General features: G+C 45.4%; 1 protein-coding gene across 2 annotated transcripts in view; it reads left to right on the forward strand.

Moving 5' to 3' along the window:
* Positions 1-18710, forward strand: part of SLC24A3 (solute carrier family 24 member 3) — a 487209-nt gene that overhangs the window by 62868 nt on the left and 405631 nt on the right. For both annotated transcript variants that reach the window (XM_030310180.1, XM_030310179.1), the window contains exon 2: positions 1410-1538. In XM_030310180.1, coding sequence (XP_030166040.1) covers positions 1410-1538 — 129 coding nt within the window. The remainder of the gene's footprint in view (positions 1-1409; positions 1539-18710) is intronic.

Below are 18710 nucleotides of genomic sequence, written 5' to 3' on the forward strand. Positions count from 1 at the left end.
ACTTGACCCATGATCCTCATCTTTTACTTAGATCCATTTTCTGACCACAGCAACTCTGGACACTTAAGAGGTGGCCATTGCCTCATGCCACATCTTTCTTTAGTGCTAAGCCACCAGAAAGACCATCTTTGCTTGCTGTTTCCACCTTCCAGTGGCTCTCTGATGTCCAGCTCTGTTGTGTCTTTGCCTTTGTCTTGCTTGAATTGTCCATAGTGGTCAAGGCCATTGGCCACTCTTGAAATTCCCTTTCTGCTGACCTTGCTTTATACCATTCCCCTTCCTCTTTCCTTTCATGATTCATTGCTGAATTCTTTTACTTTCCTTGCACTCTAAAGCAATGTTGAGTTCTCCACAACTTCTCCTCTCCTCTCCTCTCCTCTCCTCTCCTCTCCTCTCCTCTCCTCTCCTCTCCTCTCCTCTCCTCTCCTCTCCCCTCCCCTCCCCTCCCCTCCCCTCCTCTCCTCTCCTCTTCTCTTCCCTCCCCCTTCCAGAAGGCCCCAGACATCATGTCTCATACTCTTCCCTGTTTGCTTATGACTCTCTAGATGCTCTCTGTTGCTTAGCTCTTTCCCCTGGTCCCTACAGTCATGTCGGCTGGAGGCCTCAGCACTATTAGCCTGCTCATCCCATCACGCATTCAGTGGTTCACTGTTTTCACATCTGTGCTTTCATCTGTGTATTCACTGGCCTAGATGCTGGGGACATCGACATGGTGCCCTATCTTGGACAACCCTCCAGAAGCAGATCCTGGGCAAGTGTTCAGTTGCAGTAGCTTTATTTGAGAAGTGGCTCAAGGAAATACTGGTACGGGAGTAGATGCTGGTGGGATAGAGACAGTCATGCTGACTTAAGAACTGAATTGTGCCCATCTCTTTTCAAATCTGTGTTCAGTGAGGTCATGTTGGTCGTGTTGAAATTGGCCATGATGAGAATATTTACACTACGGAAATTGGCCAATGGCTATAAAACAGGACCTTTCTTTCCCTGGAGAGTTGGTTGTTAAACATTATCAGCATGTTACTGGGAGTGAGGAATTAAGGCAAGGAAGGACAGCAGTTAATAAATTGTGCTTTATCAGCAGAGTTACACTGTAGACAACAGGAGCATATTCCCAGTGGAGAAAGAATACATACCTAATAGTCATCCCATTGGAGTGGTGAGGTAGTTAGTTATACACTCCCTACTGGTTAGTGGCCGAGGGCTGCCTCTCTTGGGCCCAGCAGGATCCAGCCGCTAGAGGAAGCCCGCAGGCAGTTAGAGGCAGCATGGATGAAGTACAATAAGGGCCAGGATGGGGTGTATAGGCTCATCAGTGAGCAAATGATGGCTGATCAAGACACTGGACATGCAGCATTGGTAAAGGCTAAAACCCGACTGTTAATGATGTGTGGTAACCTTTTTCTCTCCAGACCTCGACTTCATGGACCTCCTAGGGGAAGACAGACAATGGACGGTGGGGAGGAAGTTAATGCAGGTGAACGATACTCTGACTTCAGAAGATGCAGGACTCCGGAGCAGCAAGAACTGCACTGAACCAGGTAATAGTAACAGCTTTGCTGTGGGCAGTGGCTGCCATTTTTTCTGGTTGTGTCTGAGGAAGGGCTGGATGCCATGCTTTTTTCCCTTTGAGTTCGAATCCAGACGTTCTTAGGGACATTTAGAGCAGGCATCTAAGAAACTGAAAGGTGAGATCCCGGGACCATTCAGCTGTGATTCTACCTCTGTATTCTTTTTCTAGGGCATGGGCGACAAGGTAAGTCAACATCAGTGATGCTGATATCAAAGGTGGACGCTGGTGCTCTCAAGTGGGAAACTAAGTCTGGAACAGGATGAGTGAGGATGTTCTGTGGTCATCATTGCTTTGATCCCTGGAATTCTCTCTGGCTGGTTTTTAAGCAGAAGCCTTCTTTGTGTCACAATAAAGACACTGGGATTGAACCAGATCCCTACCTATGTTGTTGGTCTTTTTGGAAGAAGTGAATATTCATTTATAAACTATATATTTGATACCTGTTGTGTTTTTCCTCAGAAAGATATGGAACATTCTATTTCCAGTGTTACTGAATGTAAAAGGAAAACAAACACAACGTGAGTGAGGGGGACTTGGAATTGTCAGAACTTAGCTCACTGAATCTCAGGAAATGGCAAGCACCCTCTAGGTGGTTGAGGTCCTTGCTAGTTCCAACCAGGGGTCAGCAAACTTGTCTGACAAATGGCCAGACAGTAAATATTTCAGTCTTTGTAGGCCATATACCGTGTCTAAAGTTTTTGCCTTTTAAAATACCCTTTTATAACCCTTTACACATTTAAAAACCATTCTTAGCTCGCAGACTGTACAAAACAGGCATGGGGATGTATTAGGCCTGCAGCTCTACTCTGCCAATCCTGACTTGGACTTCTCAACTCTCTGGGACCCTCTTTTCTTTGCTTGATGGGGACATGGGCCCCATGTGTGCCCCCTCTGAGGGTTCAGGAGCTCAACCAAATGTTGATCCCACATCCAAAAACCAGTCTTATTTTTAGTGTCATGCTGGAAAGATATAAACAGTCTTCAGTGCAGCCCAAAGAATCTTAGACCTTTGAGAACAGAAGGTGTTCTGTGAAGTTGTGTGCCTGCTCTTTTTTGGGAAGGTGGGTAGGGGTGTCCTTCACCACCATACTGAGAATTTTAACAGTCACTTTCCAAGCAGAGCAGGAAGGAATTAAAAATAGATTACCAGCCACCCCCTCCCCCCCCCCCCCAAAAAAAAAAAACCCCACAATAGCCCTCAGCACTACATAATCTATATTCCTCAAGCTGGAAAATTCAAGGGTCACCATGGCTATTATTAAATGCTCTGAAGGAACACTCTTGAAGGTTAGTGAAGCACATAGTTGCTATGTGAGCTAGAAGTGAAAACGGATGTGACGGGTTCGAGTGCCACACACAGCAGACAGAGCCTTTGTAGAGCCGTTTGTAGAGAGATGTGCCAAGAACCCTGGTTACTGATCTGGCATTGTAGCCAAGCGTTTTTCAACATCTTTCTGGAGCTAAGAGGCTGATGGTGATTGGGATGTCAGAAGACAGGAAATACAGCATTATGGAGGCCAGTCGTCACCTTTGGTATGGGAAAGAATGGAGTCACATAATACAGTGACTGGCTCCAGGTTGGGTTCAGCCACCATGCTCTGGGCCAGTGGTGATGGAGGGCTTCTGTTCCCTGTTGAGGGATGTGTGTTGAGGGAGGTGGTGTTGTCTCTGTGAGTGGCACAGAGTATGCTCACTGTGTCAAGAAGTGTCTTTCTCAGAGTGGCATGTGTAGAAGAATAAACACATTAAAAGGCATTTCAAGAGAGGAAATGACTCAGTTCCAGGTAGAAAACACGTCCAGGTTTTTAAAAAGAGCACAAGCCCAGCACCTGCTGATGTTGGCAAGGAGGGCATAGGGGGAGAGAGAAGGAAGGGCTTCTAGAGGGCAGCAGGAGGACTGAACAAGAGCTCATAATGCTGCTTAGAGGCAGTCCAGAAAGAATAAAGACCCAAAAGGAATATTCTCGATTTCTTCATTTGTGTGCTATGGGAACTGGGCTTGATTTCCGGAGCCCTTGACTCCGAGCCAAATTCTACAGGGAAAGTGGTCATTCCTGAAACAAGGAGGGATATTTTTAAGTCCTGATACATCAAGGGCCTGCCTGGAGCCTCTGTTCTTCACCAAGCCTGCTGTGACCATTCTGTTTGCTGAATATTTCTGCTACAAAATGTCTCTAACTGTGCTGTCCAATATGGACACTCAGTGGTGACTTAAATTCAAATTAAATACATTAAAAATTCAGATTCTCAGCTGCACTAGCTACATGTCAAATACCCAATAGCTGAGTGTGGCTTGTGGCTACCATATTGGAGAGCACAGATCATAACATATTTCCATCACCACAGAAAGTTCTATTGGACAGGCAGATCCAGAACTTCCATTTGTTTTTGAACATCTCCTCATCTTCTGGGCTTAATTGGAAGCACCTCAAGAAGATAAAGTGGACATGTAGATTTGAGAGCTCCATCTCTTCCTGGGTTTTGGAGTCCTACTCAACCTGCATTTGAATCCCAGCTTAGAAGCTCTGGGCTTTGGGAGAAATAGGCTTTCTAAGCATCTGTCTGCTTCTCTGAGAAATTGAGATAATCATTCTGACCTTTCATGACTGCTGTGAGAATTGGTAATGAAGTAATAAGAACAGCTTAGTGCCCTGTGTGTGGTGGTAGTTCTGTAGTGGGAGCTCACTCATGTATTTCTCACTCTCTGCTGGGGGCAACCATCCCTCCATTACAAGTGGGTCATGGAACTACCTTCTCCAGCCACTCCTCACAGGAATGGGCACATACGGTCCATCTGGTTCTGTCAACAGGCCGTTGCCTCAGGTGGCCCAAGTCCGGGCAGTCAGCTAAGTGGGGCTGAGATGTCCCAGCACCATCTTCTAATACAGACAAGCTTGAAAGATCTTGCCATGGTAATGAGCACAGCGCCTCTGAGGAATGCTCTGTTTCTACAAGAACGTGGCCAAACCATGACCATGGACACACATGCCCCCCCCCCCCCCCGGTAGCCTTGGTGCTCTTTCCAGAATGCTGTTGGAGGTCTGCTTCTCAGTCTTGATGGAACAGGTGTTTCAAGCAAAAATGTTGAGAGCTAAAGCACTCATAAGATCCTGGTTTGGAAAATTTAGTAGTTTTCATCTTCTCTGTCTCTAACTCACTATGGGAGGGGAGGACTGAGTTAGAGTGAGCCAAGGCCCAGTTGCCCTGGTTTCCTTAAGAGGTCAGAGTAGCCCTGTATGCAGAGAATAATGCATGTACTGGTTGAATGCTTAGTGTCTGCTCTCAAGAGTCTTAAAATTTTTTTTTTAATGTTTATTTTTTTGAGAGAGAGAACATGAGCAGGGGAGGGACAGAGAGAGAGGAAACACAGAATCCAAAGCAGGCTCTGAGCTGTCAGCACAGAGCCCGACGTGGGGCTCGGACTCAAAAACCATGAGCTCATGACCTGAGTCAAAGTCAGCCGCTTAACCTGCTGAGCCACCCAGGCACCCTGCTCTCAAAAGCCGTAAATGTAGGGCTAGGAAGTGAGCCCTGTGTTTCTGGACCAGCTTTCCTTCCTCTTTGTTATGATGTCAGCAGAGCGAGAATGTACTTCCAAAGATGATGCATTGGAGTTCCCTCTGTGCTCAGAGGGGCACTTATTTACTCGGGGACCTGAGTGTTTGGGGTGCCAGCATTTGCCATGGCCAAGTGAGTAATGGTGCCAGGGTCACAGGCAGGAGTTAATTTGGCTCTTGTCATAAAGTACATCTAGCAGAATTTGTGATGTCACTGGGCTTCTCAGGCTGTGTTCTTGGAACCCTTGGCCTCAGGGGCCATTAGAGTAAGTAGGTTCAGAGTTTGGAGATGGAATGACCTTATATTCTCTGTTCAGGATATGGGGCTGGTTTGCTTTCTCAGATGTCAGTTTCCTTATCTATGAAATAGATCTGCAACTAGTTTATCCTTTCTATCCCTTCCATTGTACAGATCCAATAGTTGCATGAAATTTCAAGACGAGAGATTCATGAAAACTTCCACCCCAAGCTGCCCTGCTCCACTGCCTTGAATAACTTCTTTGCATTTGCAGAATTGCTTGTCATACCTCCTCCTTTGACCCTCATTCCCTTTTCTTCTTCTCCTCTACCCCTCTCCTGCCCCCTCTCCCTGTCCCTCTCCTTCTTCCTTCCTCTGGAAACCCTGTACCCAGAACACTGCCCAGGGAAAGACCAGGAGGCAGGGTGCCCGTTACAGTGTCAGTGCTCTCTTTGGTTGGTGTGACAGCACAGAGATGGCACAGTCTTCATATGACAGCTGCCACTTTAAAGATACATTTTTTTGCAATATTTTGGAATTTATTTTTAAATGGCATTATCTTCCCCCCCCCCCCCCCCCCACGCTACTCCAAGACATGATTTTGGTGGAAATTGGTAATTTTGTTTTTACCTTCAGAACTGCATGAAAACGACTAAGCTCTGGCTCCAATTTTTCTGCAATTATTCCAGTCCTCTGTGAATTTTTAAGGTTGTTTTCTTAAACACTGACACTGCCGATTTCATCTAGAGCCTGGAAACATATTGTTTTTTGGCAAATAACACTTGAAACTGTTTACTCAGATGACCTATTAAGTGAAATTTAACTTTGAATAAATTTTATCCATGGAAAATTAAGTTAGCTAAATGTAATATTGAGAGTGGTGGACAACTGTGGCAGAAATGAACTCTTTGTCATCTTTATTTGTGCACTTTGCAGATTTTTATTTATACACTTTGCAGTCTGTCTCCAGAAGAATCTGTCATCTTTTGGTTTTTGGTTCTTTGATGTTTTAAGGAAATAAGCTTTTCCTGAGTGCCTCCTTCAAATAAACTTTGGAAGAAAGAAGCTATTTAAAATGATAGCCTTTGGCATGGGCTTCGTTCTGAGATCACCGGATGTTCTTTTGATAAAGGGCTCATCTCCCTCTCTCTGCCTGGCTTAATTGGGTCTAAGGTCCCTGAAGATGGGAAAGACACCCCAGGCCTGTGTTGTAGGTACCTATGGGGCATGCCAGGAGGGTTTACTGAATCAGGGGTCTACTGAAATGGCCAGAAACTACATGATCTGAGAGCCAAATGTGAATTGTAATAGAGGAGGGAAGTCAGAGGTCCATAAAAGAGAAGCAATATGGGATAAATACAAGGGGTGAGTATGGCCCCAGATTGGCAGGCAACACAGACTAGTTCAGGCTGCAGGTCACAGACAAAGTTAAGTGTTGGGGTCCTACTGTTTCCTTTAAAAATTTTTTTAATGTTTATTTTTGAGAGAGAGACAATGTGAGCAGGGGAGGGAAACAGGCTTGAAGCTCTGAGCTGTCAGCACAGAGCCTGACATGGGGCTTGAACTCCTGAGTCGTGAGATCATGACCTGAGCCAAAGTTGAATGCTTACCTGACTGAGCCACCCAGGTGCCCCAGGGTCCTACTGTTTTTTGACTTTAAACCATAACATCAAGGCCAGTTGGTCTAAGGTGGGTAGGGGATGGGTGAAGTAGGGGATGGGGATTAAGGAGGGCACTTGTCATGATGGGCCCCAGGTGTTGTATAGAAGTGTTGAATCACTATATTGTACACCTGAAAGTAGTATTACACACTATATGTTCACTAACTGGAATTTAAATAAAAACTTAAAAAAAAAAAAAGGCCAGTTGGTCTGAAACCACAGGACACAGGGTTGGGCATGACTAATCTATGAAGCGTGGAAAGGCCACATCTCTTATCTGTTACATGAAGAAAAAAATATCCAGAGTGGGTGAGTGGGTGAATGCACTTGTCAGAAGCAGAGGAGAGCCCCTCCCCCAACTGTCATACATAGATACTGCAAACATACTGGTGATCAGGTGGAAAGCCTGACATTTGCATGATTTAGAGTAGCACCGTCCTGTGGAATTAGAATGCAAGCTACAGATGGAGGTTTAAATTTTCTAGTGGCTACATTAAAAAGGTAAACAGAAACAGGTGAAATTTACTTTAATAATATGTTTTATTTAACCAAATACATCCACAGTACTAAAAATGACAAACTTCAGTTGTCCCAGTGTTTTATCCCTGGGATTGAACCCAGGAAAGAGCTAAGGGTTTTTTTTTAGTCTTAAAATCTATACTTTATTATATTCGCTTACTGAACTTTCACCAGCTTCCCTATGCATTTGTAATTTTCATAATGGTTCAAAAAATAGCTGTTGACATTCTTAAGTGCCACAAGTTAGACACTTATTGTGATCTGCTCTTTAATTTGTGTCAGATTCTTTACTGGATTAGTTAGACAGGGTAATAGTAGCTGCTGTAACAAGAAGTCTAGCTTTGGGAGTTTAACACAAAAGGAGTTTCTTTCTTTCTTGTGGAAGGTTCTGGTCTTTGGGGGCCCTGTTTCAAGAGGTGTTCCATGGACTCTGAAGCCTTCCATTTCGAAGCTTTCTTATCCTCACACTTGGTTTCCAAGGTGGTTGTGCTTCTTTGCTTTAAGAGGCAAAAGCATGGAGGTTTGTGCATAGCTGAGTGTGAGATCCTCACTCCTGCTCACATTCCATTGGTCAAGGCTCAGTCACAGGACAACTTCTCACTTCAAGGGAGGCTGGGATTTGTATACTAGCAGAATGCCCTTGAATAAGAGACAGCAGACCTGGTGAACAGCTAGCTAGTCTCTGCTACATTATTCCCCCCCCCCACCCCTGAACTTGTTTCTTTTTATCTGTTTACAAGAGCAGTATTCTCCCTCTACAGCAAAATCCTAACCCAGACTGACATCTTCTGAGGTGAACTTAGCTCTTGGTTTAACCTTCATGATTCTCACTTGCTCAAGGTGACATAATTCAACTCTCTCTTCACCTTGGGAATGGTCCCAGTTGTGCCTAATTGCAAATTGCATTTCTTCTTTGTAAATACAAGAACCCTAGGAAAAATGATGAACATTTAATACATGAATCATTGGCAATAATGTAAGAGTTTAAGTTCCAGAATAAACCCTAAATCTCAAATCCATCACTTTCAGCCTGTGAGATGCCAGGTGAGTTTCTTAAATTCTTTGAACCTCATTTCCACCATTTGCAAAATGCAGGACACCCACTTTACAGAGTTGTAATCATGCAGTGAAGTGAGCTATGTGAACAGCTGGAACCTCAGTCAGTACATGTTCATTAAATTGTGGCCCCATTGTCTTTGTTACCAGAAATACAGTGGAAGGCAGAGTGATGGCAGTCATTTGTAAGGACTTTGCCACTCTGAGGCACATTAGGACATGGTGGGATCATGAAGACTGTTTTAAGGATGGATAGCTTATTGAGTATAGTTTGGCCACAGTGCAACATTCTTAGAGCTGTGCGAAGGAGACATGTCCAGAGATTAACTAGGAGACTTCTGACTAATGCCATGTTCTGGCCTCATAGGCCACTGTATAGACACATAGGATAAGATAAGGAGTACAGGATTTTCTACTTCACACTAATGAAGGGCTTAGAAGTCTCCAGCTCTGGGAGGAAAGGGCCAGACGCTATTCATTTCTTCTAGCTACATGATCCCTTTAGGACTTATTTCTTGAGACATTCTTAACAGCCTTGTTCTTTAAAAGCAGCCTGGGGAGACTAATCCAATCAGTGGTACCTAGAATCTTCCCAAAACACAGGTGAAGGATGATAAGCTCTGCTCTTAGATGCTTTTGTGGGCCTGCCTATTTGCACAGGACTTTAGACCTTCAAAGCAGTTTTACATTTACTAGCTTATTGGAACATGTTTGGATCTTGGAACAAAAAATATTTGAAAGTGAGGAATGACTGTATTGTTTGTAGATAAATTAGACTGAGAGCAAGGCAAGTTGAGTTAAAGAATTGAGAATTCGTAGTCATAAATGTGGAAAGAAGCTTAGGGATTCTTGATTCCAAACATTTTTCCTCAAGCCAGGGCTCAGCAAACCATGGCCCTTGGCCAAATCTGGTCTGTTGACTGTTTTTGTGAATAAAGTTTTATTAGAACACAGACATACACATCCATCTATGTGTTGTCTGTGGATGCCTTTGCTATATGAAGGCAGAGCTGAGTAGTTGCAACACAGACCATAGGTCCTGCAAAGCCTAAAGTATTTACTCTGTGGTCCTTCATAGGAATGTTTGCTGCTACACCCTGCTCTAGGCCCTGGGACTGGCACCTGATGTGGCCTGGAGGGGAGGTTAAGACAAGAAAAAATCCCCCCTCTCCCTGACCCTTCCCCCAGATGGTGCCTGTGCCGTATTAAAACTAGTGTCATGTTAAATATTTTTAATGTTTAACATGACACCCCTGGGCTGCAGGGGTCTGTGAGTTTTACTTTACTGCTTTCTCTCCCACACATAGATACACAGTCAAGAACCTTTAATGTTGTTTGTCCGTATTGTAGGGATCTGTTTAAAGTAGAAGAGGTAATGTTCACTCCCATAAAAATGCTTGAAAACCACTGGTGTGGACTAATGCAATCTTCCTTACACCTAGAATTGCTTCCCTTTTGGGTCAGAGGATGAAGTATCCATGAGGGGCTGGTTGCTGGGGAGTGTGGTATCCCCAGGGCTTACCTTGCAGGTACCCCCAGAGCAGTGAGAAGTGAGCTCACCTGTGTGTAGAGGCCACGGGCATTGGAATGGGGTGGCCAGGAACACCTACCTGCCTTGGGGTCAGCTCAAGGGTTAGTCACCTCCTGGCCCCAGTGTACCCCTTGGCTGCACCCATGTGGCCTCTTGATAGTGACAGTGGCATCCACTTCTTCCTTGAGGCCAGGGAGCAAATGTGGCCCTGGCCCCATCTCCAGCTCTATGGGAGTTCATTCTTGCCTGCTACCTATTCCTTGGTGGTGCCGCAGCACACCCCAGGTGATCTGTGGATTTTTTTCTTGAATTACACATTCCAAAATGATCTTGTGCCACAGATAGCCTCATTGTACAGTTGAAGCCGGGACTGAGGTCTAGGGGCATGAAAGGGGGTACGAAGGGTGGCATGTCCAGCATCCACCTCTGGTTGGTAGTAGAGTAAGGACTAGTCCTTGCACGTCTCGACTTTTCCTGCCTCTGGCCACAGGGCTGGGCCATGTCCCCTCACCTTGTTTGTGTGTGGAGTCTGCCTGAAATCACACCTGCAAATCGAGGTCAGCAGGAGGACACTACCCTGTTCTCATACAGGTGCTCTCAGATAACTTAATGGTTCTCAAAGCGAAGCAGACGGGCAGCAGCCCTGGGAGCTTGTCAGAAATGCTTGTTCCCGGGCCCCACCTGAGGCCTGCTGCGCCAGAGCCTCTGGGAAGTGGGCCCTGCCATCTGGGTCTTCACAAGTACTCCTGGGGCTTGTTAGGTGCACTTGAGTGCGAGGAGCCCTGGCTTAGTTCCCTGGAGTCCCCTGGGGAGATTTTCAATCCAGGCCCCACTCCACACCAAGACGACTCAAGTCTCTGGCTGGAAACCAGGCTTCAATGGCTTGAGAGCTCCCCAGTGATGCCAGGGTGCAGTCAGGGCTGAGACCGTGGCCTGAGGCCACCTGTCTCCATGCACCAGCCAGCTCTGGAAAGCTGGTCCAGAGAAAGAGAACTGGCATTCCTTGTGAGCCACACAGACTCCATCATGGGGGGGACAGTCCTTGGGTTTTGTTTCTAAGACTTCTTCCCCTGGGAAACACCAGGATGGAGTTTCACCTAGCTGTATTTTAAAATGTGTGTCTATCAGGGTCAAGGGGGAGTGTTCCTGCCTTGCTTTTCAGGGGATTTCCTCTTGTGCTTTAGACCTTGGGTGGTTGCTGAGCACTTGTCTCTCCCATCATGATCTCAGTGGGCACTCTGATCCTGACCTCACTGGGACATGCTCAGGCCTGGGGTAGACTCTGGGAGCTTTAGGGTAGGATGAGACCCAGTCAGGGCGTCTCTCCTCAGAGGCTCATGGCAGCTCCTCTGGGCCTCAGACTTTTAAAAACAGGCTATGTGGAGTAATCAGGCAGTGTGGCTGAGGGCTATGGGGAGGGCATATCTGAGTTAGTGCACTGAGTGTGCCTTCCACAGACTGCATACTTGGGCATCAGGCAGCCAGCCTATTGCTTCCTCCTACGTGGGGGCTCCCCATGGCCTGTGGGCTGATGGCCACCCCCAGTCTGAATTTACTGGGTTAGGCCCTATCTATGCCCATGACAAAGTTCACATTCCACCTTGGAGAGTAAGGTTAAATAAGTACATGTCTGGATTTTCATATTGGCGCTTCTGAGGTTCCTGATATAGTTTAAGCCATTAGTTTGGCTGAAATTTCTATAATAGAACAATAAAATCCCTGAATTAAAGATTAGCAGCTTTTTTTAGAAGCGGACTCAGAACAAAATAGACATGAGCCCAGCCCAGTGGCTTGTCCATCCCTGCCAAGGCCTTTCTGCACAAAGCCCAGCCTGGCTCCCTAGCCCTGAGCCTGCACGGAGCCTCAGAGCTCACCCAGTGTCCATGCTGTTGGGATTAGGGGTGCTTGGCCGAGAAAGGGAAGAAACAGGATGCAGAGTACTGGGGACAGGCCACTCTAGAAGGAGCATAGGACTGGGGTCTGTGTAGTCAGGCTGGACTCACTTAAGCGACTATTACCTCAGTCACTAAATAGGCACTCAGAGTTCCCACCCTGCCTTGGACTATTGAGAGAAAAAAGAGATAAGGGGTAGCCATGTTTTATAAAGTACTTCTGGGCAGAGGTAGGGATGTGGACCAGGGTTCCACAGACCTGGAGAGGAGTCCTGTTTTGATACCTATGGGCTGTAGGGTCATGGACCAGTCATTTAAACTCTCAAAGCCTTGGTTTCTTCCCCTGAGAAGTGGGATAATTCATGGTACAAATCTAAAGGGTTGCCATGAAGAATCAATGGAATAAAGATTGTAGAGTAGCACACAGCAGATGTTCAATGTGTGAATGGATGCCCATATTTTGAGCACCCACTGTGTGCTAAGGGGTTTCATAAGCAGGGCCTCAATTAGTTATGCACAAGAGATTGTGGTTATTGATTAGGGTGTTGATTAGGGTATGGAGATTTCTATAGGAGGAAAGTAAACAGATCTGACATACTAATATTACACAGGTACACCTGATTTTACTGCACTTTGGTTTATCTTACTTCACAGATACTGCATTTTCTTTTTACAAATTGGAAGTTTATGGCAATCCTAGGATGGGCAAATCTATAGGCACCATTTTCCCAATGACATTCACTCACTTTGTGTCTGTCAGTCACATTTTGGTAATTCTCACACTATTTCAAACTTTTGGAATTCTTATTATACTTATTGTGGTGACGGGTGATTACAGCTCACTGAAAGCTCAGATGATGGTTAACATTTTAAGTATTTTTAATTAAGTTTCACACATTTTTTTTGGCATAATGCTATTGCACACTTAATAGACTGCAACAGAGTGTAAACATAGCTTTTGTATGCACTGGGAAACCAAAACATTCATGTGACTCACTTTACTAAGACATTTGCTTTATCCCAGTGGTCTGGAATTGAACCCACAACATCTCTGAAACATGCCTGTAATATGTAGGTGGAAAGTAAAAATATTCTTTAAAAACATTTTTTTAAACATTTATCCGTGTGTGTGTGTGTGTGTGTGTGTGAGAAAGAGAGAGAGAGAGAGAGAGAGAGAGAGAGAAAGAGAGAACAAGTGGGGGAGGGGCAGAGAGAAATGGAGACATAGAATTCAAAGCAGGCTCCAGGCTCTGAGCTGTCACCACCGAACTGGACTGTGGGGCTCAAACTCATGAGCTGTGAAATCATGACCTGAGCTGAAGTTGGACGTTCAACCAACTGAGCCACCCAGGTTCCCCAAAAGTAAAAATGTGCTTAATTGTCAAACCTTACATGTTGGCACATGAACAGCCTGTCAGCATCAACCTCAGCCCCCCCCAGTGGGTCTTTCTTGGGAAATGGGAATTACACTTACCTGAATTCTTGTTGAAATGTCCTGGGAAAATCCATAGAAAAATCACCGGTAATGGGAATTTTGGTCTTAGTAGATGGAGTGTGCGAGGCTGGCTGTCCAGAATGGAATCGACAGATAAAAGAAGAGGCAGTGAAGGGCAGTGAGAAGGTGGGAAAGAAGCTGGGATTGTTCTGTGCTCGATTTTGCCCATGTTCACCCTGCACGTCTGCCCTTTGGAGGTAACTTTGTCAGGTCATTTGAAAAGAGGTGACCTGTGTTCCATGGACAGTGATCCTTCCATATTCCAGAAACAGTTCCTCCCCTGCCTGTGCCATTTTAACCACAAGTACTAGACCAATTTATTAAGTTAAATTATAGTTTAATGCTGAATTTAAAGGAAGGAAAATCAACACAGCTGTACCCATCCTCTGTCCAGTGTTTTTATCCATTGATGCTAGTTTCATGCAGAACATTGGCCCCTTTGCAGGAATCATTTGTGTTTGTGGCTCACAAAAAGGTGTTCCCTTGCCTGGGGCCCAGGATGAATGGCGCTTGGTGGTTGCTGAGGGTACACAGACTCTCAGTAGTAAATCTACTCATTGTAAATCTAGAATTATTGTTTTTTCAATGCCACAATTTCATGTGCTGTTTATTTATGAATTTGTATCCCCTCTCCCCCATCCAGGCTCAAGAGTTCTACTTTCAGGTACTTTTGTTTTCACTCCAGCATTTTATTATAAAAATTTGCAAACATACAGAAAAATTGAAGGGATTTTACAGTGAACTTAGACTCAGGACCTAGGTTCTGTAACTCACATTTGACTCGACTGGCTTTCTCACAGATTTGTTCATCTAGCCAGCCCTGTATCCATCCATCAATCTGCCCTGTTTCAAATGTTTTTTTATTTATATTGAGAGAGAGGGAAAGCATGTGTGGGTGCGTGCAAGTGAGGGGCAGAGAGAGAGAGAGAGGGGAAGAGAGAATCCCAAGCAGGATCCTCACCTTCGGCACAAAGCCGACATGGGGCTTGAACCCGACAGCCATGAGATTATGACCTGAGCTGAAATTAAGAGTCAGATGCTCAGCTGACTGGGCCACCCAGGCACCCCTCTCCTGTTTAATTTAGTGGATTTCAAAACAATTTGCAGAAATAAATACACTCCCTCTTCCATAGTTTAGCATGCATATCATTAACTAGAGTTTGTTGTTTGTTTATCCTTCTTTTTGGGTAATGTTTATACACAATGAAGTGCATGCGTCTTAAGTGTCCCATCAGTGAGTTCTGACATATGCATACAGTAGTGCTCCCAATCTCTATCAACATCTAGGGCATACATCATCCCAGGAAGTTCCTTCATGCCCCTTCTCTAGAAACCCCCAGCCCACCCCTCACATAACCACTCTTTTGATTTCTGTCACCATAGATTAGTTGATGCTTATTCTAGAAATTTATATCTAGGAATCATAAAATATGTACTCTTTGATGTAAGACTTCCTTGTTAAAGCACACTGTCTTTGAGATTCATTCATGTTTTTGTGTATAGATACATCCTTTACTATATGCAGGCACACACACATATACACATGTTGGTAAATTACATGTAGATTACATGTAGATTACATGTAGATTACATGTTGGTAAATTACATGTAGATTACACATACACATGACAAACTTTCCATGTAAATCTTAATATGTTGGGTATATTTCTCTCTAGGAAATGCCTTACAGATTTTGGTCACTTCTTTTAGAAACTTATTTAGGGGCACCTGGGTGGCTCAGTCAAGTGAGCATCCTGGACGACTCTTGATTTCAGCTCTGGTCCTGATCCCAGGGTTGTGGGATCAAGCTCTGTGTCGGGCTCCATGCTGAGCATGGAGACTGCTTAAGATTCTCTCTCTCCTGCCTTCTGCCCCTCTCCACTACTCATGCACACACACTCTCTATCAAAGAAAAAATTTAAAAAATAACAATTATGAAAAAAAAGAAATTGGATCCACTTTCAAAGAGACCTTTGTGATGTCTGGCAAATTGGTAAGAGCTTTGGTTGACCAGGGTTAGTTATAGACAAGGGCCAGTCATCCCTAATGCTGCCTCTCACTCCCCCCCCCCCCCCAGAGCAGAACCATGGACTGGAGCCAGAAGTGCTCTGATTGTAGGAAGGGAAGGGGGAGGGGTTGGAAGGGGTGATCTCCCTCATCCTTAAGGCCTTATAAGCTCTCTGGATGCAGTACTGGACATTCAGTTATTCAGTTACAAAAAGAAGTGGGAGAAGCAGAGCTGTGAAGGTGGAGAAAACAGTCTGATTCATTGTGTAAACAGCCATGTGCATTCTGCGTGGCAGCTGCTTCATGGAGGCCCGTGTGGCATTCTTTCCTGCTGGAGCTGGGCATGCTCCTCATCACAAACAGCACCAGAAAGAAAAGGACATTCTCTCTCCAAGCATCTCACTGGGAACTAGATGCCTAGTTGGGGAAGAGGACTAGCTTTGCATTAAAGTGGGAACTGTGTGTGTGTGTGTGTGTGTGTGTGTGTGTGTGCGCGCGCGCGTGTGCGAGTGAGTCATGTCTTTGGAATGGAGGAGATCCTCATTTTCCCGAACAAGTTCTCTCCTAGCAGAACCTTTTGTTGGCACAGGTCTTCATTTGTTTGTGTTCCGTGTCTGCTTGTCTGCAGTTCCTGACACACAAGTTGATTTGGAGTAGGTAGTTGAGGTACACAAGCAACTTGTACAATGAAGAATACCCTTGGTGATCATTAATTTCATGTTGTAGCCATCAAGTACCTTGAGTCAGTTCTGGTTCTCTTAGAAGCACACGCTGAGACAAGGGTTTGGGTCCATGGAATTTATCTGGGAGGTGATCCCAGGAAACACCAGTAGGGAGTAGGGAAGAGAGAGAGGGAGGATGTCTGACATGTCAGCCAGTTACCATTGCGGACAACAGGGTATAGAAGATACCTTTGACCCCTCCCCCCCCCCAGGGGTGAGGGAGCCAGGTTATGTATACACCAGTTCCCAGCAGTCATCAGTTGAGGGCCACTCCCAGGGAATGCACTAGCATTCCCAGCCTGCCCCTCATTCAGACAGAGCGGCATCCATGACTAGAGACAGTACCTGGTTGAAGGGGGGGTGCAGGTGCCGGCAGCTGAAAGTTGGGCCTCTGTGCACCCAAGTGCTAAGAAGAGGGAAGGTGAGTGGGGCGCCGGCTATGATTGCCAAACACTGACTGCTTCTTTCCAACTAAGCGGTTTCATGTTGTAAAACAAGTTAGAAAGCTCCTCCTGAACCAGGAAGGGCGCATGATGGCACTTTGCACTTCCTCTGCGTGCACGGGTTTGTCTTGTTAGGCACTGGCACTCAGACTCACCCCATTGGTTTTCACTGTGTCATAATGTGTTTGTACAAGTGCCAACTGCTCACCAAGCCCTGGTGCTACAAGCAGCAGGCTTAGGCTGGATGAACCGAGAATGCTTTCCAGGCCAGGGTCCAAGGGCAGAAGGCTCTCACGAAAACCAGGAAACATGCCTTCCCTTCCTCATTCATCTTCGATTGCCTCCGTGCACGTGTTAGACTTCCGGGGACCCCAGGGAAGCTCAGAACATGTCAAAATCGAAAAAAGAGGAACACCAAGAAAATCCTGCCTGAGCTCCTTCTGTAAGAAAACAGAGCTTTTGCCCACCAGGCAGATCTTTTTATTTTGAAGTCAATTAAAGTAAAAGAGTTATTTCTACCAGTGTTGCTAGGGCCTGGGGCCTGGAACTTCTGTAAATCCACAGAAAAGACTCAGTTTATTTTTTCTTTCGTTTTTTTCATTTATTAATTTTTTAAAATTTACAAGTTAGTTAACATATAGTGCGATGATGATTTCAGGAGTAGAATCCAGTGATTCATCTCCTATATATAACACCCAGTGCTCATCCCAACAAATGCCCTCCTTCATGCCCCTTGCCCAGTTAGCCCATCCCCCCCCCCACCTCAAATCCCTCCAGCAACCCTCAGTTTGTTCTCTATATTTAAGAGTCTTTTATAGTTTGTCCCCCTTCCTGCTTTTATATTATTTTTGGAGAAGACTCAGTTGAAACCCTGAATAGAAATTGGGAAACGTGGTGTCACTACAAACATGTGGCCCATACTTTAGTCTCTAGCACGTGTATTGTTTTAGGGGAATACACTGGGTTTTCTGGCTCCAGACTCAAAAGAAAAGGTATCCATATCCTCAGGTAATTTTTTAATCCCTCAGGGGCTCTATCTTGTGTTAAATGGAGTTTATATGTCACACCAAATCATCTTTCAAAGTGACTCGACATCTTTAAAGTAGGGAACTATGTAGCCCTGGTATTTAGGTCCTACATGCTTTCATATTTCCAGAACCTCCCACCCCCAAATGTGGGACTTACAAAGGCTTCCAGAAAAAAACACATCCAACTGAATAATATTCTTCAGCCCAAAGCCTGGCACATTGGGAGGTAATTCCCACCTGTAATTGGACGTTTTCAGATCCCTCGAAAGCTATGGGATGTAGTTTTTAGCCCAGGAGGAAGGATTGTACCTTACAGTGTTTTAAAACATTACCACAAGTGTTTTGGTATTTATCTGGGTAGGGGATAGGCTCTCATTCTCCTCCTCTAAGTCTGGCTGCCTTCATGACTCACTTTTAACAGACTATGGCAGAAGTTGTGTGGCTTCCAGAACTGGGTCGTAAAAGGCAATACAGCTTCCACTCAGCTTTCTCCCTTGGGATAGTTGCTCTTGGAACTGGGCCACTGTGCTGAGAGGAAGCATGGGCCTCATGGAGACCCTTATAAGTGCTTCTGCTAACAGCCCCAGCCAGGGTCCTGTCTGATTGCTGATAGCCAGCATCAACACCCAGACATGTGAGTGAAGACACCCTCTGCATGAGTCCAGTCCCGGCCACCATCAGACTGCAACCAAATGGCATCCTGAGTGAGCCCCCAGAACCATATAGACAAAAACAATAAGTGATCGTTGCTGTTTGGGGCTGCCAGTTTGGGCTGGTTTGTTATGCAGCCATGGTGACTGGTACACTCATACACTCATGGCTGCATTGCCAAAGAGGTCCTGGGGGAGTAGAGGATCTCCAGTGTTCACTCACATCTTTCATCCAGTGTGGTGACTCACTTCTTGCTCCCCGGGAAATCGGTATCTGGGGAGAAGAGACAAGAGTGGGCATGCTTCTCGGATTCTCAGGAGTCTCCAGCTTGCTGCCAGTT

Source organism: Lynx canadensis, chromosome A3 (assembly GCF_007474595.2).
Source record: "Lynx canadensis isolate LIC74 chromosome A3, mLynCan4.pri.v2, whole genome shotgun sequence".
In the NCBI taxonomy this organism is placed as follows: Eukaryota; Metazoa; Chordata; class Mammalia; order Carnivora; family Felidae; genus Lynx; species Lynx canadensis.